At 43.7% G+C, this 22,916-nt stretch overlaps 1 protein-coding gene across 1 annotated transcript in view; it reads left to right on the forward strand.

Annotated features, from left to right (window-relative positions):
• WLS (Wnt ligand secretion mediator) overlaps positions 1–22,916 on the forward strand; it is a 105,691-nt gene that overhangs the window by 50,387 nt on the left and 32,388 nt on the right. The window contains exons 3-5 of the mRNA XM_029230625.1: positions 14,502–14,626; positions 19,435–19,596; positions 21,294–21,430. Of these exons, the coding sequence (XP_029086458.1) occupies positions 14,502–14,626; positions 19,435–19,596; positions 21,294–21,430 (424 nt within the window). The remainder of the gene's footprint in view (positions 1–14,501; positions 14,627–19,434; positions 19,597–21,293; positions 21,431–22,916) is intronic.

Here is a 22,916-nt window from a genome sequence, read left to right on the forward strand (position 1 = left end):
CTTCAGAACCTTTTTTTTTTTTTTTTTTTTTAGATTCCACATATATGTGTTAGCATACGGTATTTGTTTTTCTCTTTCTGACTTACTTCACTCTGTATGACAGACTCTAGGGCCATCCACCTCACTACAAATAACTCAGTTTCGTTTCTTTTTATGGCTGAGTAATATTCCACTGTATATATGTGCCACATCTTCTTTATCCATTCATCTGTCGATGGACACTTAGGTTGTCTCCATGTCCTGGCTATTGTAAATAGTGCTGCAATGAACATTGTGGTACATGACTCTTTTTGAATTACGGTTAAGAAAACACATTTCTGGGATCTCTTTAATGTCAGAAAACGTAGCCCGATTGCTGTTGTGAGAACAACTTAGGAGGGAGAGCAGGTTAATAGGGCTCCTGGTTGGATGCAGCGTAGAATTGCCTACAAGTGGAAACTGGTCCTGCCCACAGATAAGAAAGGCCACAAGTGCCATGCCTTTGCCTGGGTCCCATCAGCCCTCGCTGGAAGGGAGCTGGGTTGCTATGTTCAGCAGTTAGTAAGGAATGCCTGCTGTGCCTGCCTTGCTGAGCAAGAGGCTCGACTGTAGGGGGTGGGAGGGCACGAACGAGAGTCCACGGGCCCAGCTTGCGTCAGGAGTGAGATAAACATAAACGACGGTAGGCGGTGCAGTGGGAGAGGGGAAGGCCAGGGGTTGAGGGAACACAAGAGGCACTGGCACAAGGCACGCAAGAGGACGCTGCCCAGGCGTAGTGTTGTTCAGAGGCAAGTTTGCGGAGAGGTGCACAGACAGACCGACAGAGATGAAGGGGGTGCCAACATTACATGATAGGAAAGAGGCTTTCCCAGGAGAGACTGAGGGAGACGGCTGGAGAGGAAGAGCAGAAGAAGGAACCTCCTTTCAGTACTGGTGGCTTTTATCGAGGGAGGGGCCGTTGAGGTCTTAGGGGCCCAACCCAGGGTCCTGGTTTTCTTCTCTCTGTCTCACAGACACACACGCCTTCTCCACACAGACACACACGCCTTCTCCACCCTCTTTGTGGTGTTATGAGTCCAACCATCTCCCGGAAGCCTGAGCAGCAGCCCAACGTTGTCCCGTTGCTGCCCGGAGGTCAGGGAATGCCCTTGCTGATGATCAAGGGGAGGACCTGCTCTGCAAATAGCACCCCAGTCCCGTGTGCAATAATTCCCCACCTAAGCCACACGAAGCACATACTCTGTGCAAATAACACTGGCCTGACTCCAGCAGTGACACAGCTGTTGAAACAGCTTAGTCACCGGGGCGATGGAGGTGGTGTGGCTCGGGAATGCGGGGTGCAGCGATCTGACATTTAGCTGGCTGGCAGCCGCCCTGAGAGCCAGCACAGAGCTGTGGGAGAGCTGCAGAGAGAGTCTGCTTCCTGTCCACAAGCATTCCCTTGTTTCTTTTGAAGCCCAACCATAATCCCCTCCCTGGGCAGGACAGACTGGGGAACAAAACGTTTTGGGACCAAGGAGAGGAAAAAAGAAAGGGTGAATTCCTTTGAGACACCTGGTTTCTTTCCCTTAATGATCCATGTTAATTTACTGGATAACTTTTTTTTTTTTTCCTGCCTCAGGCTAGGCAGGGTGTGATTTAGACTTCCTGAAGGTAGGGTGAGGCAGGGGGGGAAGAGCTAATTTATCTAGAAAATGGAGTGACTTTCTTAGCTTTTAAGGTATCCAGGTGATGTAGGAAAAAGTTAAGAAGACAAGTCCTGGCCCTCCTGCCTGATCTTGATTGCGTTTCTTCAGCCGTTTCATCTGCCAGAGCTCTGTCTGAAGGACTCTGGGCAGATCCGGGCACACTACTTCACTGTTTCATCAGGATGTGAGGAGGACTAATACACTGCCACAGAGTGACCCCATTCCTCTTCCAGCCCTTTGAAGAAGTGACCTTTGTGTTTTCTCTTTATCCTGGACTTCTTCTGCGCTGTTTGTTTTGGGAGTTGTTAAGTTAAATTAGCCATCCCTTTCCTCTCCTGGTTACTGTACGAGAATGCAGCTGTCAGTCTGTGAACTCCGCTGTCGTCTATTTTTAGATTCAGTGTGAATGAAGCTCTCTTCTCTAATTGCATTCCGGGGTGGGGGGGGAGAGAGAGAGGGAGAGGGAGAGGCAGGTAGATTTTCATAGCCATCACACTGGCTATTATTCTAGATGCTCTGTGCACTGATGGTGTCCTGGGGAGAAAGCAAAGAAACCCACTGTGTGTTTCCCTCCCTTGGCTGTCAAGTTTGTTTTCACTCCACATTTATGTCGATTATGGTCGAATAGGAAAGAGCAGTGTGGCCACATTTGCTTTCCAGTGTTTTAACACTTGCCAGCTTGGATGGTTCTGATTTCTCTAGCTTTTTTAGGAAAAGATTGGCTCATTGTTGAGTTCAAATTCCTTGGAAAATGGGGAAGGTCCTTCTGGTGACCTTTACTATGAGATGAAATAATCTTAAACATGCTGAAAACTGTGTAAGTGCAGCGGGCCACAGTTTCTTCTAGATCTCTCTACCCCTTCCCCCACCTTATCCCAGTCAGCCTTTCACACAGCTGCCAGATCTCTTTGCTTAAACATCCTTCTAAAGAAAATGTTGGGACTTCTCTGGTGGTGCAGTGGTTAAGAATCCGCCTGCCAGTGCAGGGGACACAGGTTTGATCCCTGGTCCGGGAGGATCCCACATGCCACAGAGCAACTAAGCCCGTGCGCCACAACTACTGAGCCTGCTCTCTAGAGCCCACGAGCCACAACTACTGAGCCCACGTGCCTAGAGCCCGTGCTCTGCAACTAGAGAAGCCACCGCAATGAGAAGCCCGTGCACGGCAATGAAGAGTAGCCCCCGCTTGCCACAACTAGAGAAAGTCTGCACGCAGCAACGAAGACTGAACCCAGCCAAAAAAAAAAATAAGTAAAATATTAAAATAAATAAAGAAATAAAATGCAGTGTTCAGAGCACGTTTCTTCTCTTTGTCAGAAAATCCTTCCTCCTCTCAGCCTTGTCTGTTTTCTCCACTCCTTTTCCCATTCCCTGCCATATTGAATTAGTTGATTTCTCTGACTACACTGTCCTATTTTTTGCTTCCGTGACTCTTTAGGCATGCGACTCCCTCTGCCTATAATTTCTTCTCCTGCTTCCTTACCTAGTGAACTCTTACTCATCCTGTGATTCACAGTTAAACATCATCTCTTCTAGATGAGATAATCTAGAAGATCGTGCATTCCATGCTGCATTTCTCGTCCCCCTACCTAGCACTCCTGACACCTTTGTGCTGACTACAGTCATCCCTCGATATCCCTGGGGGATTGGTTACAGGATCCACCTGAATATCAAAATTCATGGACGCCCAAGTCCTTTATATAAAATGGTGCAGTACAGTCAGCCTTGTATATCTGCAGGTTCTGCGTCTGTATATAGAGGACTGACTGTATATACCTACTTTAGATGTACTACCCACATGAGATAATATTTATGTGTATGCCTGCCTTCCCCACCATACTGTGAACATTGAGGGCAATGACTTTGCCTTGTATGTCTTTTTCATCCCCACTGTTGTGCACAGAAACTAGTAGGTGCTTAAACATATTTGGTGGAGGAGAAAATGAATTGGATTGGATGGTCCATTTAGAATTAGAGGTTTCAGAGGTACGTTATTCCATCTTGGTGGCCACACCAGATGTTATGACATCCTATTATGAGTTCCTGATGGGCTTCTTTTCTGTCCTGGAAAAATAGGCTTGAGTAGATTACCAGAGACCTGACGTGTTATACCCAAATGGGTGCTGTACAGTTTTTCTTCTCTGAAGTCTCTTGCCAGTAGTTCCACCTATTCTCTTATCCCTATAGACTTGGGCAGGCATGATACACACCTCAAAGACCCATCTTTTTATTGCTTTACTTAAATCTTGAACTCTAGAACAGGTCAGAGGACTATTTGGTTTCTAGTCCCTGTGGCTACATCCTTTCTCCTTTACCCCTACTAGCCCTCTGAAGCAGAACACTACTGCAACCCCATATTATAATTCAGATGGAGAGGGAGGAAGGAGACGGTGCCTCCCTCAGGCTCACTCCCCTTCCACCCAGTCCCGGGAACAGGCATATTGCTTCTTGATGGGACCCTTGGCCAAATTTGAGGAACATCCTTTTTTCTGAGTGTGTGTGTGTTGGTGGGGGCGGGTGGGGGGAGAAAGGAAGCAGGCAGTGGGGAAAAGAAAGTGAATGCCACCAGAACACAGCAAACTATAGACTACACACGTTTGTTATAGAGGTGATGGAGTGACGGAGGGAATTTTGGATTGTAGGAATATTCGGAGGAAGAAGAATGATATTCATTAGTTTGGCAAATATTTAATGACTGTCTGTTTTGTAAAGACATGGGTGATATAGCTGTGAGCAAAACTGAGGTAGTCCCTGGCTTTCATGAACCTCTCAGTCTAAGTGGGAGGTGGGTAGGGAAAGAGATACAGGTAAATAGGTAGCTGAACTGCAGAAGGACACGTGTTACAGCGCTGGACACACAGGGTACTGTGCGAGCAAGAGGAGGGGCACTTCATCCGTTTTAGTGGGTGAGGGAAGGCGGGAATGAATCTGTAGAATTCTAGAGGATGAGCAGGAGTTGTTCTGGCACGAGTGGGAATGCCAAGCACTATCTACAGAGTACTGTCTGCAGCCCAGAGGCAAAGAAGCTCTTTTGTAATTCCTCCTCTCAAAGGGGACACCTATTAAAAACCTGGTATGCAAGCAGGGACCCCAAGTGCAGTAAGTGTAGGTAACCTTGAGTAGCAGACTTAAAAAAGCAGTCAGCATTTACTGAGTGCTTACTGTACGCCAGGGCTGTGCTGAGTGATTAGCACATTTAGTCCTCACAACCATAGGACATGGGCATGCTGTTCTCCCCCTTTTATAGAGAGAGAAGTTCAGTGGCTTGCCTACTGTTGCACACCTTGCCTACTTGGCCACCAAGTGGCCAAGGTGGGCCGTGATTCCAGGCTGCCTCTCTCCAGAGCCTGAACTCTTACCCATCTTCCAGGCTGGAGGCAGGAAGGCGGGCTAAGGTGACTAGTCTGGGGAGGCAGGAATAGGGAAGAGTTTGCGAGATGAGACCCTGGGATGCTAACCAAGAGTCAGATCTTAGTCTCCTATGCCATTTAAGGAGTTTCGACATTAGACTGAGGGTAATGTAAAGACATTGAAAGTATCTCAGAAATCATCTATCTGGCTACAGTGTGAAACACAGGCATGGGGCATGTGTTTGTGTCATCTAGACCTGAAATGATGGTGACCTTGAACACGGGGAGTGGTGGTGAGGAGAGAGATGGGGATAAATCTGCAAGACTTGATGAGCTGAGAGAATTGACCAGATTTGGTGGTTTGGCTTTCTTTTCTGAACCACAGAAATAAAGCCATCCAGTGGGTAGTGAGCATGCAGATTTGAAACTTAGGAGAGGAATCTGAACTTGAGAGGTGGCTGGTGTCCCAAGAGCAGATGAGACCCCTCAGGGCAAGTGAGCTGAGTTGGAAGGGGAAGGGGCTATTCTACAACCCAGTGAACACCAGGATGTATTTTTTCTATATTCTGTGGTCCTGCAGATTCATTTGTTTACAAAACATTTGATGCCTCAGCTACTTTTCCAAATGTATAGCCTTTAAGCAGTCCAGTAGGGTGCAATATGCGTGAGTGGATGTTTTCTAACTGCAAAGGACCTGATGTGCGGAACATTCCCCTATGCCCTAGTCATGTTTCATAGACAGCTTACTTCAATTAGGAGATACTGCTTCAGAATATAGCAAGGGATCATTCTGATGATGCTTAGAAAAATGTCTTCCTCCATGTGGAAAATATTTCTCCACAACGCAAATGCTTGACGTGATGGGGGGAAAATGAGAGAGGTGGTGTGAACTAAACTGTTAGGCTGGTTTGCGAAATAATTGTACTCATTCATTTTATAACTGCTTACACCCAGGCCTCTGGGGCATCTTAAGAAAACAGCGGAGACCAAATTTATAATTAGCTGAGTCCTTTTTTGCCAGACCTAGCTGTGGATATTGGACAGGGTTGGTTTTGTTATTTCCTTAATTGAAAACGTCAAGAAAATACAAGCCAGGTCAGGGAGTTTTTGATCAGGGTAGGAATGCTGGCATAAATAACCCCAGATTATATGTCTGTAGGAGGCTGGGAGGAGGCTGGTCTGCACGGCCTCCTTCTGAGGTTACCCAAACAAACCTGGTGACTGGTAGCTCCCCTATGTAACGTGGGAATGCATGTGAGCATTTTGAAATCTCTTTAATTTTTTCCCAGAACAAGGGCCCAGGGAAATCAAGGTTTCTTAGGGAACTGAAAAGCTTTTGACAACCATAAAATAATTCTTTAATAGCTCTTAATGTAACTTGTCCTCCCCCTTTTCCGCTTTATTTCCAGTTAATTGATCAATAATATAACATAACCATCCTAGGACTGGATGGAAAGGGAGTGAGTATTTTTAAGTACCTATATGCCAAGTGGTCCTGTCAACAGCCTTGAGAAGTAGGTCCCACTATTTCTATATTGCAGAGGTGGAAACTAAGACATTTCAGGTCTCTTAGCTAGGAAGACATAAAGATTAAATTGAAAAGCAGATCTGTTTGGCCGCCAAGCTCTTTGTACTATCCTGGCTGGCAAATACCTGTTTGTAAAAGTGTAAGTAAGAAGTATTTTGATTACTTTCTTTCTCTTTCCTCAAGGAAGGCTCATCTTTCATCACTTTAGCCCCTCCTCCCAGGGGCCATTCTTACCTTAAGCAGCTGCCCTAGGTTTCTTGAGGTGCTCACACTGTTTTCCTAGCTATTTGTCCCCCCACCGTTTTTGGCTTATGCTAAGGACTGGCTCACCTCTCTGGCCTTCCACTTGTCTTCAGAAAACTGATTGGCAAACACTTTTCTCATGAAGGGCAGGGCGTTGTTTCCCCCCGCCCCCTGCCCGCCCGCCCCCGGTACGCGGGCCTCTCACTGTTGTGGCCTCTCCCGTTGTGGAGCACAGGCTCCGGACGCGCAGGCTCAGCAGCCATGGCTCACGGGCCCAGCCGCTCCGCGGCATGTGGGATCTTCCCGGGGCACGAACCCATGTCCCCTGCATCGGCAGGCGGACTCCCAACCACTGCGCCACCAGGGAAGCCCAGGGCAAGGCGTCTTAACTCATACAGAGATAAATGCTTCTTAAGGATATGATTGGTTTGTACTTCCCAATATGGAAAGGCACAGATCTTTCTGCTTGTAATGATACTCTGCAGTCTGCGTCTGCTTCTCCAGAACCGTGGAGTGCAGGCTCCTCACATCAGAGCACTGCTCCCATAACAGGATGGAAATACCGAGTGTGCCTTTCCACACCTCCCTTCCCAGTATTGAGAATGGATTTTCCCTGCAACCAAAATGTGTCTCCAAAGCCATTTGAGAAACGCGAGGCTCCGACAACCCACAGGATAGCAAAGCATGCATTTCAAATCTATAAATGCCCTATGCTGATATACTTCACATCTTTACCCCATGGAACTGGTATAACCAGCATCCTTGTTTTATAGGGAAGGTTCTCCAGGTGCCAGAGGTAGCCTTGGCCTTCCTGCCGTTCTCCCTGGGAGTTCAAATTGGATGCTTTACTTTCATTATCTCTGTGGGGAGGGGAGGGGTGTCATGAGACCAGTGTTTTATTACATGCAACATAGTCATTAAAGCTGAACTTTGTTTCCGAGTCCATTGGAGACAGAAGAGGAAGTGATTCTGGTGGCTGACTTCAGAGCTTTGCTGTATTTCTCTGCCCACTGTTTTCCTTTTTCTGAGTTTTGTGTTCCAGGTTTGGATACGGGTTCATAGTGGGAGGTTCCATGTCCCTGAAACCCGGTAATTATTTTGAATTAAAGTAAGTATAAGACTGACTTTCACTTCCCTAATAAAATGATAAAAACAATAGCTAACCCTTCATGCTTTCTGCACTATTCTAAGGATTTTTCATGTAGTAACTGATTTATTTAATGATCATAGAATCCTAGGAGGCAAGTCCAATTCCAACAGGGTAAGGAACCTGAATGTTCATGGCAGGGTGGGTAGGGGAGATCACAGAGTCCAGCCAGGGAAGGCTCGAGGGCCACTTGAACCGGCCATTCTCCCTGTGGTTTCTGTAAGAACTATACGCCATGAAACTCTAGAAGCTTGAGTGTCTGATGTTTCTAGGGGTGAAGCTTTCCGAGTCTTGGCTTCTCTGCCTCACAAACAGGAATGATAACACCTGCCCCCAGATGGCAAAGGAAGTAAGGAGGTGATGTGTGAGGATTAGGCAGGGTATGTGGTAAAGTTCATGAACCAAAATAGAAAGCTTTAGAAAGAACTTCGCCTAATGCTGAAATGGAAAGAAAAGAACGGTGGTGTGGGGGGAGTAGGAAAAGTGTCCCCCCAAAGAATGACACAGCTTGCCTGATGTCTTATTAGCTGAGCTGCGCAGAGATTTTGTTTCCTTTTACTTTTAGCGAACTGGTTATTGACACTTAAAGATTGAGAGATGTTGTACAACCATCTGCATTTCTGGCTTCTCTTGAAAGAAGCAGCAGGTCTGGTCGGAAGACCTGTGCTGCCTTACGATGATGGCTGGAGCTGAAAGCAGCTGCCCCCAGGCCACGGGGCTCACTTCTGTCCCTGACTGCACACCTGGTTAGGGCCAGATCCACAACATGAACACAAGCGTCGCCAGGCTTCCAACTCCACGCTGGGGCGGGGGGGGGGGGGGGGGGGGAAGGGGTCGCATCACACTCCTCCGGTCAGTTTTCTGAAGTAATGGTGTGTTTCTCTCCTGTAGAAAGTCGTGTTTGGTCAGAGTTGAATGGTCTCTGCACGCAGTGTGTTTGATTCAACTGTTAAGTTTCTTTTGAATTCTGTTTCTACCAACGAAGGTAACAGAGGGTGGTGGGGTCTGGGGTGATCCGGCCTGAGGTTTAAGGCCCAGCTCTGCAATTACTAGCCATGTACTCTTGGACAATTTATATAACTAACTTCTTTATAGGACGGGTGTGATGACCGAAGGGGACAGTGTACACGCGGAGACTTGCTTTTATTAAAGACCTACCTATTCATATTTTGTGACTAGTTTGAGGGGCTTCTTTCATCACAAGTTACCCAGTTTTCTTTAAGCCATACAAATAAGATGGTTGGCTTTTAAGACAGTTTCAAAATACTTCTCTTTCTTATGTTACCAACAATAATACAACTTCAGGCAAGTCACTTCATATCTGAGGACCTCGGTTTACTCACTAATCAAAAGGAAATATCCATGCCCACTTTATAAGTTGTTTCATGAGGTCATTTAAATGAAAGCACGGAAGTCACGAGGACCTAACACAGAGTAATTGTACACGAAAACAGTGTTTAAAATTTTTTTTTTTTTTTTTTTTTGCGGTACGCAGGCCTCTCACTGTTGTGGCCCCTCCCGTTGTGGAGCACAGGCTCCGGACGTGCAGGCTTAGCGGCCATGGCTCACAGGCCCAGCCGCTCCGCGGCATGTGGGATCTTCCCAGACCGGGGCATGAACCCGAGTCCCCTAGCATCGGCAGGTGGACTCTCAACCACTGCGCCACCAGGGAAACCCCTTTTGTTTGTTTTTAACAGCATATTTTAAAACAGTCTGGGGATTCCCAACAGGTGGCAATAACTTTTAAAGCTGGAGCAGGCCAGGAGGCCAGTCTGTCTGGCCCTTTCTCTCCCTGAGGCACCAGGCCCTGTTCCAGGGCCTGTACCCTGTACTCTGTACCAGGCCCACTCCTAACATTTGTGGGGTACAAGGTAAGAGTACCTATGAAGGCATGGCTGCCACATGTCTAAATATTTTTAAAGTGATAAACTTGGCTTACCAAATTACTAAGCCAAATAAGTCTTATCATCCAATTGTAACAAATTTACTTTTGTAATGCACTGGAAGTCTGGATGTGAATTTAAGATTCTTGGATGCCTTGGAATTCTGTGCCAAAAATGTGATGGACCAGGGAGTGTGGGCTTCTAGATATCTTTTCTTCCCACCCCTGGCTCCATCCCATACAGAGAGTGTGTTTCTGTGTGGACACCCCACCCCCCAAGCTCAGTCTCTGTCTGTATCCTCCTCCAAGCAGCAGCCCTTTGAGCACTCCTGAGCCCAAGGGTGCACAAGTAGTCGTGTAGTTCCCTCTGGGAGGCCAGATCTGGGGAAGAGGTCCCCCCCAGTCCCACGATGTGGAAGTAGGCTCAAGAGCTGTCTGGGTACGTATTCTGGGGTCCTGAGTTCCTGGACTATGTTCTAAAAATTGCGGAAGGGGTTAGGCTCTTGATGGACATGTCCTCTTCACTTCAGGGTCTTCTCATCTGGAGAGGAAGAGAACAGCTGGAAAAGGGCCAGACCGAGCGGGACCCTTGAAAAGTGTGGCGCCCAGATTCAGGGCCCCTCCTGCTGTGCTGTGTCTAAGGCCAGTGCTGCTCTGAACCCTGGTCCTCCAAGGAGCACAATATGAGAATTGATAACTTCCTTTATACCTTTCAGATTTCTACTGTTGAGTTCTGTGGTTCTGGAAGTGCCCTTTCGACAGAGTTGAAAGTCCCAATTCCTAATCACAATGTTAGAAATGAAAAGGAGGTACCCTGGTGCCTAATATTCAACTCACAGATGGGATCTCTGCTCAGTTCTTTCTTTGGACCACTGAGGCTGCCAAGTGACAAACAGTTGTAGCCATTCTGGTTCCTAACCAAGAGGATATACAAACTCTGAGCATTGCTTCTGCCAAGCCAGGCATCCCACAGTTTCTTATACAGACTCTTATTATCCATTCTCAGCCCTGGGTCTCTGCACAGCCTGGTGTCCTCAAGTCCAGAGTCTCCTGGACTATGTGGGGATGGGAAGATGGATGAGAACTAGGGTTCCAGCGATTCTGTGTACAGACTTTGACCCCACTACCCTGTTGTCAGCATCTTGCCTCTTCTGTCTTATGTCACACCTAGTGCTTTCCAGTTCTGAGCGGCTTGGGGGTCTGTTGGACATGTTGGCTCACTTTTCCAAAATATCCCTTCTGTGGAGTTTCGGCTGTGCCCATCTCTGGCTGTCAGGAAATCCTACTCCATCTGTTTTTCATCTTTGAAAAAATTGTTGCAGTCTCTGGTTTGCTCATGTCACTACCATTTTTTTTTCCCCTTGTGATTTAATATCCTTTGTGTTCTTTTACTGTTTTTTTGTTTGTTGTTTGGTTTTTTTTTGGAGTTTCAGGAGTGAGAGGAGGAAAACATAAGTAGCCAGTTCACCATGTTTGACTGAGATTTATTATCTTTTGTTAATTTTTCATTGAAGTGTAGTTAATTTACAGTATTATATTAGTTTCAGGTATATAGCATAGAGATTCAGGTTTTTTTTTTTTTTTTTTACAGATTATACTCTATTAACAGTTATTATAAAATAATGGCTGTAATCCCCTATGCTATACAATATACCCTTGTTGTTTTTTTATTTTATACATAGCAGTTTGTATCTCTTAATCTCATACCCCTTACATGCCACTCACCCCTTCCCTCTCCCTGCAGGTAACCACTAGTTTGTTTTCTATATCTGTTTCTATTTTGCTATATACATTCATTTGTATTATTTTTTAGATTCCACATGTAAGTGATATCATATAGTATTTGTCTTTCTCTGACATAAGCAAAGCATAATATTCTCTAGGTCCATTCACATAGCTGCAAATGGCAGAACTTCATTCCTTTTTATGGCTGAGTAATATTCCATTGTGTGTGCTTATGTGTGTATGTGTGTATATATGTGTGTGTGTGTGTGTATATATATATATATATATATATATATATATATATATATATTTATACCACATCTTCTTTATCCATTTGTCTGTCGGTGGACACTTGGATTGCTTCCATATCTTGGCTACTGAAAATAGTGCTGCTATGAACATTAGGGTGCATGTATCTTTTCGAATTAGTGTTTTCATTTTTTCTGGATATATACCCAGGAGTGGAATTGCTGGATTGTATGGTAGTTCTATTTTTAGTTTTTTGAGGAACCTCCATACTGTTTTCTGTAGTGACTGCACCAATTTACATTCCCACCAACAGTGTACAGGGTTCTTTTTTCTCTACATCCTCACCAACACTTGTTTTTTGTAGACTTTTTGATGGTAGCCATTCTGATGGGTGTGAGGTAATATCTCACTGTGCTTTGACTTGCATTTCTCTAATATTAGAAATGTTGAGCATCTTTTCATGTGCCTGTTGGCCATCTGTATATCTTCTTTGGAAAAATGTCTATTCAAGTCTTCTGCCCATTTTTTAACTGGATTGTTTGTGTTTTTTGATATTGAGTTGTATGAGCTGTTTGTATATTTTGGATATTAATCCCTTGTCAGTTGCATCATTTGCATATATTTTCTCCCATTCTGTGGGCTGTCTTTTTGTTTTATCATTGCTTTCCTTTGCGTGCAAAAACTTTTACGTTTAATTAGGTCCCATTTGTTTATTTTTGCTGTTGTTTCTTTTGCCTTAGGGGACGAATCCAAAAAAAATATTGCTGTGATTTATGTCAAAGAGTGTTCTGCCTATGTTATCTTCTTTATGGTGTCATGTTCTACATTTAGGTCTTTAATCAATTTTGAGTTTATTTTTGTATATGGTGTGAGGAAATGTTGTAATCTCATTCTTTTACATGTAGCTGTCCAGTTTCCCCAGCACTACTTAATAAAGTGACTATCTTTTCTCCATTGTATATTCTTGCTTCCTTTCTCATAGATTAATTGACCACAGGTGTTTGGGTTTATTTCTGGGCTCACTGTTCTGTTCCATTGATCTATGTATCTGTTTTTGTGCCAGTACCATGCTGTTTTGATTACTGTAGCTTTGTAGTATAGTCTGAAATCTGGGAAGGTGACACCTCCAGCTTTATTCTTTTTATCTCAATATTGCTTTGGCAATTCTGGGTCTTTTGTGGTTCCATATAAATTTTAGGGTTATTTGTTTTAGTTCTGTGAAAAAGGTCATGGGTATTTTCATAGAGACTGCATTAAATCTGTAGATAGCTCTGGGTAGCATGGCCATTTTAACAATATTAATTATTCCAGTACAAGAGCGTGGGAGATCTTTCCACTTCTTTGTATCATCTTCAGTTTCCTTCATCAGTATTTTGTAGTTTGCAGAGTATAGGTCTTTTATCTTCTTGGTTAAGTTTATTCCTAGGTATTTTATTCTTTTTGATGTGATTCTAAATGGGATTTTTTTTTTTTTTACTTTCTTTTTCTGATAGTTCATTATTAATGACGACTGAGGGTTTAAATGATACTAATAAAGGAGCGGGTACTGATGTTAATGAAGGTTTGGTCTATATCAGAATGGCCTCAAATTCCTTCTTTCCTGCATTATTTCCTTCTCTTCCTAGATTTCCTCAGAGAACCAGGGATTCACCGCACTGTCAAATTGTCTACAAGCCACGCTGGGTCAGTGGAAAGAACAGCCCTAATTTTCCAGACAGCAGTTATTCTTATCTTTCCCTTGTGACCTGATATTCAGGTTCCAGAGCCTAGAACTGAGCCCAGTCTCATAACCCCAACCAAGGTCATTTTGGAAATGTAGTCTGTGCTTTTTTTCCTCCATTAAGACTTCTCTGTTCTTGAACTTGCTCAACAGAGTATAAAACAGACAAAATGGGTAGAGGCAGTTTTTATTACTCTAATCTCCTTAATGAGTTCTATGGTGAGTTAAACCCATTCATGGTCCTTATTGATATGGAAGTGTATGTGAACGTTCCTTTGCACAATTATGAACTTATTATTATATTCCTGTCTGTGCATAAGTCTTTAATTTGGAAAAACCCTTTACCTCTTATATTAACTTTGTCCATACTCTGAAGAAGGGGTTTTGAGAAGCAGCAGAGCCTATATTTGAGAGCTTCTTGGGGATAATTTTTAAAAAGGATGCTTTCAGACTAGATTGTGTCCTGAAGAAAGCACCCAAGGTACTTAAATCATGTCTCTGAGGGGTGGCTGAAAAAGTTGGTCATTTTTATCAGAGAGGAGAGGAAACACAGGCAGATGAGTTGCAGGTTTCAAGTGCCTAAGGAACTTTTGTGGAAAAAGGATCCCATCTGCTGTGGGACTCCTACAGGCAGACCTAGGACCAGTGGTGCAAGTTAAGGAGGATGAATGCTGACCGTGAGTTGGAATCTGACCATTTGAACTGCCTCAGAGAGAGTGAGACCCCCGCCTCTGGAGGACTTTAAGTGGATGCTCTTTGACTCCTTGGCAGAGCAGTTGGTTATGGGAGGGGACCCAACGTCCAGCTTAGACAGTCATCCTATGACTTTTAAGTCCTCCGGTTTGGAGAGTCAGGTTTGGCATTTGATAGGAACTGATACATCTCTTTTGTCTTATTGGTTTCCATGGTAGAGCCTATAAGAATTTTTAAACTGTTTCCAAAGTATCTTCCCAGAAGCTGTTTCTGAATTGTGCATCCTTTCTTTTGCAGGAGAAAATGCAGAAGTTTCCATGGACGTTTCCCTGGCTTACCGAGATGATATGTTTGCTGAGTGGACTGAAATGGCCCATGAGAGAGTGCCCCGGAAACTCAAATGTACCTTCACCTCCCCCAAGGTAGGGTACCTTGAAGTCTCAGTTGATGGGATTTTTTATTTGGTTTCCAGGTATGTGGGAACATTTGCTCAGACACATTTCTTCTAAGCATGCATGACCCACAAAGGTTAGTAGTCACCATCCTTTGTCCTAGAAGAGGGCAATGTAGATATTTCATGTCCCTGCAAAGGAGGAAAGAACAGAAGAAGGAATGTCTGTTTGAAGTGATTTAGTTGTTTCTCTGAAATACCTCCATAAAAATAAATTCTTGGTTCTTTGGATATTAACAAAAAGTGTTTGAAGATCATTGCTAAGTTAATTTTAGATGTACAAATCTGTTCATATTGGTTCAATGCATGTGTCTGCTTCTCTGTTTCATCGGCATCTCTGTTGCCAAGTCAGTGTGCAGGTGTGAAGACTAACAATCCCAGAGAACAAACACCACAGACAAAAAGAGGACCTGAGGGAGAAATCTAGTTTCCTTTGAGACCTCTCAGTTCTCTTACATACTTTTAGGACTCTCCCTTCTTTGGTTCTTCCAGGAAGACTCATTTAACCACCAAGGGGAGGAAAGCCACTATCCTTCATTGAGAGTAGGGAGACACTTTCTCTTGGACAAAGGCCTTAGATTCTCCAGGTATTAAAATACAGGCATGGACTCAGTGACCCTCAGAGGATAGTGGGATTTGTCTGTATAAGGACCAGATCAGAATTAGTGAGGGGCCCTTTTCCAGTGCCACATGCTGCCCTCACACATGCCTCCCCAAGATTCTGTCCCTCTCCCCACTCCCCACCCCCTTCCCCCCTTGAAAATCTCTGTGAAGTTGAAATGGAGCCGTAGTTACTGTTACTCATGGCTACTCACATTCCTCAAGAGTGTTGACAAGGAGTACCACCTGCTAGGTGATCTCTGATGTCCCTTCACAGACATAAATAGTCTTGTTTTCTTTGCATGAAATGCACGAGAGGCCAAACTGCACTGAAGCACATTCCTGATTATGTCATTTGTCACTTGATATCTTCAGGTCAGTTGCTCCTGAAGGATTTGGGCTACTCTGTAGTACTCGCTCTGTTGACTGATTTAGTTCCTCTCTTCTCCTAACATTGGCCTTTCCTAACTTCACTTTTGCCTATAACTGGAAAATTGGGGTTCCCTGTGGAATGGTAAGAATGGCAGGTTGAAGCCTCTGAGGACCATGCCCCTGCCCTGTCCATCCTGCCCCGAAGAGGAGTAAGATGGGGCCGGGCAGGTTCATGAACATTAGTTAAAGGCCTGGATTTGGAGCAAAACATACTTGGCTTCACTTCCAGGCTGTTTCACTTACTGACTGCATGACCTCAGGCAAGCTTGCTTCAACTGTCCAAGCTTCAGTTTCTCCTTTGCAAAATGGGATAATAATACTTGCCCTGGGAATTTTTATAAGGACGAGATGAGATAATGAACCTTATCACTTAAAATCAAGTCTGGGACATGTTTCACCAGTCGGGCCAACAGGACAAAAGGTATAAATTAAAGCTTTCATGGGCAAACCATGCACCCTACACATAAGCATCTTTTGGGGCACCTGGTGTTTGTTAATTCTCCCTCCCCAGGTTCCCTATACAAGAGCTATGGAAAGTGTGGTCTAAGGACTAACAGCGTCAGCATCACCTGGTAGCTTGTAGGAAATGCAGATTCCCAGGGCACACCCCAAACCCATGAATCAAAATCTCAGCATGTAGGACCAAGGAATCTGTGTTTTAACAGGATTTCAATTCCTTCTCTTAAGCTTGATAAAGTTTGAAAGTCACTTCAGTAGACCCTTTGCTGAATGGTCAAATATAGGGTTCCCCCCACCCAAAAGCCATCTGGAATTGTTTTGGGTAGGCCTTTGGGGGCAATCTATAGGTAAAAATGAATGGTCAAGAGAAATTGGAGGTAGCAGGAGAGAGATATGTAATATTTCTAGACCTTTGTATGCAATGGAGGAAATTAATTAAAAGTTGACCTCATCATTCAGAGGTAAGACTGGTTGGCTGTCTAAGCTGAAGGATATAAAGCTTTTGGATATGGAATATCAACCTCAGAAAAGGGAAAAGTCATTTCTCGCCTTACGTATACACTTAGAGGGCACTGAGAAGCAGAGTCAGGGGGAGGCCGTTAAGAAGACTGCAACTGCTTCTTAATGACAGTTGCTTAATTATCTTTAGGATGTGTTGATCCCTTTCTAGAAAGATATTAAACCTTGCAAAGTGTGAAGGAAATGAATCATCAAATCTATGCTTTTTGATTGCAGTGAAATTTAGACTTGAGTTTGAAGATTAAATGAGAAATTGCTTTAAAGCTTTTTAGTCCCTGGTGGATTGTGAAGTTAAAAAAAAAAAGTCAAGTTGCCACCTGCTGTAATTTGTCCTAATTAGCCAGGCTTATGCTGGATTTGGGGGAGGGCGGAGGGGCGTGGGGGAAAGGAAAAGGAGGCAGGAAGAGAGAGAAGGAAATCTTTCTTCCTAAATGCCCTAAATACTGGCAGAGGCAGAACCTCAGTGAATAAGGAAAAGTCCCCAGCAGGATACAGTGAATTTGTCTCTGAGACAGGTAGGCCAGGCCAGGATCCCAGGACCCTGTGTGTCTCTCTCATTTGTTGGACTTAGGTAAATTTATCTCATGCGATGGTGTTACCCTCTCGGTAGGGACAGGGAAGTGGAGGACACACAGAGACCCATGACGGAGCATTAGAAGGAACCCCAGAGATCATATAATTAAACCTTCGTGCTTTACTTAGGAAGAAAGTGAGGCCAAATGAGTTGGATGACCTTCCCCGGGTACCCAGCAAGGGGTGAGGTCAGGACGAGAATTTCAGCCTCCTGGCTTGAAGTTCAGTGCCCTCCTTATCAATGCCTGCCTTCAGGCATGTCTGAGGCAAAACAGCATTCCTTTCTTCCTGCTGCACTCACCAGTCCTCCTCTGCATCAGAGCTGGAGGCTGGACTTGGGAGACCCACGTCCTCAACCCAATTCTGCCATGACTTTTGGACCTTGGGTGAGCCCCATAATCAAGTCAGTGGCATTAGACTAAATAAGTTTTGTTTCCTTCAAACTCTCAGTTTCTATAAATAAGACCCTGACTGGAAACACATCAGAAAGCCCACCTCTTGCTGTTACCATAGCAGGTAATCAGCCTCCTGAGTGCAGCTTCATCTGAGCCTGAATTAGAGCCTGTACTGTATTTTCAGTAGTTCTGCAGAGTCCTAATAATAGCCTTGATTTGTAAGTATAAGAGAAAGGAGCAGAGGGGAGAGGAAGACAGATCTCTACAGGAAAACTCATCCAACCCGAAGCTGGGGTTTGGAAAAGAAGGATCCTTTCTACAGAAGAATTTTTAAAATCTTATATGCCGTGTCTAATCAACTGGTAGTTCTGATAAGAGCCCCTTAGACCTTAGAGGATGAAAAATTATCATGATTGATTAGTGATGTCTGCCATGAATGGGAAAGGGAAAAATGGAAGTGCGTAAGCAAGATATTTGCCTGCTCTACCTCTACTTATGTGTGTCTTCCATTCCCGTACAAAGGTCTGTTCATTGCACTCTAAGCTCTGACTGTCCAGTAAAGAGCCCTCCCGCCCCATCCCCTGCCCCAAGATCACAGAAGAAACAGATTCCTTGGCATCTTCCTTTTGATTTCTCCACTGGACTTTTTACTCTGAAGATTTACAAAAAATTTTGGAGGCCCTGAGAATTCAGGCTTAGGAACACCAAATCAGTCCCCCATCACTTCATCAGGAGGTAACAAGCAAACATTGAAGCTGGCATACAAACCCAGCAGTGAAGACAAGACCTTTATCGGGGAAGAGTCCTCGGTTGCTGAAGCTCCTGCCTATACGTGTCCATACTTACCCGCTTCCCCCACCCCTCAGCTGGGACACATAGCCATGTGTCCTGTGAAGGTAGAGCAGAATTTAGTTTTCAAGAGCAAGTTGTACTACTTGCCAATCTCCCACTTCCATGTGCTGGCTGGTACCTCTTAAATTGCTTGGCAGGAAGTCCAAGAGGCTTTTCTAGAAACTGAGCTAAATTTTTGTTTATTTAATTTCTGCTCCCTCTGCCATCTTGTCTCTTGGGCAGTTAGAAAGCTTTAGAGGCAGAGAATTGCGAGTGGTCATCTCTAGCAAGCTAATCTCATTGTTTCCTTTCATCCCCCTATGTCGTCCCCAAATTCCAAGGGCTCCTTGGGTAGCTTCTTTTTTTTTTTTTTTTTGGTCAAATCAATAAAAAGTAGATATTTTCAGCTTCTTGTAGCTTCTCCTGCAGGCCAAAACCATGTAAATAAGTAGTCATCATCCAAGAAAGTGATGAACATTAGCAAGGGCTTCCTCCTGAACATTTGAGTTGACTGTTCCACAGAGCCTTAGAGGTCTCCGATGGTAGGCTGCAAATAAAACTGTAGCCCTGCTAGACCAGGTTAGTCTGACGTGAGGCTCTAATGAGGACTGAAGAGCTGAGAAAGGTGTCGAAATAGAAGAAATTTCTGCTTGTTACCTAAAATTTCTGGTTCTATCTCGAATGTGGCTGGGTTTTATTTTTATCTTTTTATAAATTTATTTCTTTTTGGTTGTGTTGGGTCTTCGTTGCTGTGCGTGGGCTTTCTCCAGTTGCAGCGAGTGGGGGCTACTCTTCATTGTGGGCAGCTTGTAGATGCCATGCCTCCAGTGTACCCTATTATCTGTACCTCTGAGGTATACCTTTAAGCATTAGCTTTTTAGAATTGGTGATATAAGGCAAAAGCAAGACAATTCAGACATAGTCTATTGGAAATAGTGACCATGCCTCAAACCCTCCACTCTTCTTCCAGACCGCAGAACATGAGGGCCGTTACTATGAATGTGACGTCCTTCCTTTCATGGAAATTGGGTCTGTGGCTCATAAGTATTACCTTCTAAACATCCGGCTGCCTGTGAATGAGAAGAAGAAAATCAATGTTGGGATTGGAGAGATTAAGGATATCCGGCTGGTGGTAAGTGAATCTGATTGATCCAGGTAGCCTGTCACATCAGAGCACTGGCTAAGAACACTGGTTGTGAGCATGTGTATTGGAAAGACGCTCCATCTCAATCTTGAATTTTCCATGTCTCTACTATTTCATTAAGAAGTAAGAAGAATAACAAACCCATGGAAATGGAAAGTAATGCAATTATTGTGTCCATTTAAGATTTTATTATGATGATCATGATTATATAGTGAATAACACCAAGATAAAAGTAATTTTTTTTTTTTTACATGTTTCACCTTGCAAGCACAAATGTTAAAGGGAGCAGTCGTGATTTAGGTTCTTTCCATTTTATCTCTTTAGTAGGGGAAAAAAAGAATGTGCAGCATGACTTTTTATATCTAATTTAGGTTTTTTTACATCTAAAACACAAATACATATTTACTCTAGAAAATTAGAAGCACATAAACGTTACCTGTAACATCCTGCCATCTAGAGAAATAACCACTTTGAGGTTATGCTGTATCTCCTCAATTTTTTTCTCTGTGTATATAATCCTTCCCTTACAAAAAAAAGACCATCATACTCAACTGACTCTTTCATTCCTTGCTTTTTAAGATTAATTGTATGTATCTTTCCTTGGAAGAAATTTTGAGAATATTTAAAATGTCTTAATTTGGGATTATTCTACATGAAACCCAGAATTTCAGTGTTTCTGTATCTTCATTAGCAAATACTAAAAGCACTTTGATACAGTGGTTTTCAAGAGTTTCTTCACTGTGAAATATGGTGGCTGGTGCTTATGTATATACCAACTTTCATGGGCATACTATGTCAGTAGGCACCCACAAAATCTTTTTCATTTCTTGAAGAGAGAATGTGTTTATATGCAACTCCTGTGGCAATGACATCCATTCCACCCCTTTCTCTCCACTAAAGGAAGGATATTGTAACACAAGTAAGGTATAATGAAATTTTATGGGAATAACCTGAAAGCCATTCTAACAAATTAAAAAAAAAGTTGTTATCATTAACAATACTGTATTAATAGAAACAAATCACATTACAACTGTATTCCAACTGTTGGCACAATGTAGGCACTCAGTATTTGTCTAATGAGTGTATTAACCGGACACCCACATATTACTGAATGCCCACATGTTATTAAAAACGTGATGGAAAATATTTGTGTTGAGATCTGGGATTGATTCACCAATGAATGACAAGGGTATGTGTGAAGTTACATATGTATTCAAGATGTTGATAATATAATACATTTCTCTGAGTTCATAAAGAGTTTGTGACCAAAAAAAAAATTAATGGTATATTGTGAATACAGCATAAATATACTTTGTAGTACTGCTTAGCATTCCGCAGTACGGATTTACCTTAACACGTTTTACCAATGCCAACATTTCGGGCATCTAAGCTAGCTCCAATTTTTCAATGAAAACCTTATAGACAAATCTTTGATCATGTTCTTAATCGTTCCCTTAGGATAGAGTGAGTCTGTCTTTATGCCTTTTGATTTATATTTCTACAGTGCCTGAGGAGGGGCCCAGGCGGGTAGGATGAGGACAGTACATGCTGTGAATGTTAGCGCTCATTGATCTTGAAAGCTCAGCAAAAAAGATCTCCATTTACCTCTCCCCGGAATGCATCTGCTGGTAGAAAATAACACTAAGATATATTGACCTTCAAAATTATGATTGGTCTCTATCTAGGGAATTCACCAAAATGGAGGCTTCACCAAGGTGTGGTTTGCCATGAAGACCTTCCTTACACCCAGCATCTTCATCATTATGGTGTGGTATTGGAGAAGGATCACCATGATGTCTCGACCCCCCGTGCTTCTGGAAAAGTAAGAGCTGATTTTGGAGCACCCTTAAGGAGCGCGGACATCCTGTGATTTGCCTGCCATGGACCTGGTTTTGCTGGGGGCCTAATTCAAGTGGTCAGTGTGTTATCAATACTTGGGCTGGTGATTTGACCGCAAATCAGCCTGGACTCCTTTTTCTCCTTCAGCTTTCATGTGCAAATTATTATTAAATCCTAGGGGCTCTGCTGCTCTCATATTTCCAGCTCTCTGTTGTATCTTTGCTCTTCATTCCCATGTTCTGCATCAGATACTTCTCTCTATTACAGTGGACGAACTGCCTTGCTGCTAACTGATCCCAACCCCTCTCACTGCCAGACGGATGATGTTTCTGTAGACATAGCCCCTTTCTCTCCCACATTATTGACATTTTCCTTTCTGCTGGATTATTCCCATTAATACACAGACACACTCTGCCTTCTCCCATTCTTAGTCAAAACTCTTTGTACTTCCCCCTGAAGCCATCACACCAATTTTCTGCTCCTTTATACAGGAAAACTCCTCAAAAATCTTGTCTATATATCTTCTCCTCCTGCTTTTTCTTGAGCTCCTTCAACCCCTTATTAAAATTGCTCAACAGAATCGCCAGTGACATCCACATTCCAAATCCAATGCTCGTTTCTCAGTCCGCGCTTTTCTTGACTTGTCATTAGCATTTGGCATAACTGATCACTCCCTTTTTCTTCATAGAGCCTCCTCCACATTCTCATTGTTATTCTCCTTTGCTGACCACTCAGTCTCCATGGCTGTTTGCATCAATTTTTCCGACCTCTTCAACTTTGGAACCAGGGCTCGGTCTTTGGACGTCTTCTTTTTCTTAGCTATGCTGCTTTCCCTGGGTGATCTCATTTAGTTTTCTGGTCTTAAAAAATCATCTACACTCTGATGACTCTACATTTACATGGTCAACCTCAGCTTCTCCCAAATCTAGACCCAAATATTCTACCTGTTTACGTAACATCTTCACTTACACAGAAATGTAACACATACGAAGAACACTTGTTTTCCTCTCACTTCAAACCTGCTCCTCTTCGGGGCCTCCTGGTCTTCGGAATTGGCAACTCTATCCTTTCAGCTGCTCAGAAGCAGCTGAGCAGACATGTAGGAGGCATCCTTTACTTCTCTTTCTTCACACGCCTCTTCCAACACACCAGGAAATCTCACCATTTCCATTGCTACCACCCTAATCTAACTAACCATGATTTCTCATTTCTCACCTGGATTATAAGAAATAGCCTCTTATTTGCTATAAGATGCTCCTCTTGTTTCCATCATTTTCCTTCCTGAAACCTATTCATACAGCAGCCAGACTGTTCCCTTTTAAGTAGAAATTGGATGATGTCAGTGCTCTGCTCAAAGCTCTCTATTGGCTTTTCATTTCCTTTGCTCTGGCCTATAAACCCTCGATGATCCCAGCTCTTCACCACCTCTAAATTTTATCTCCTATTCTCTGCACCACCTACCATCCACC

Source organism: Monodon monoceros, unplaced genomic scaffold (assembly GCF_005190385.1).
Source record: "Monodon monoceros isolate NGI ecotype Baffin Bay Population unplaced genomic scaffold, NGI_Narwhal_1 Super_Scaffold_18, whole genome shotgun sequence".
In the NCBI taxonomy this organism is placed as follows: Eukaryota; Metazoa; Chordata; class Mammalia; order Artiodactyla; family Monodontidae; genus Monodon; species Monodon monoceros.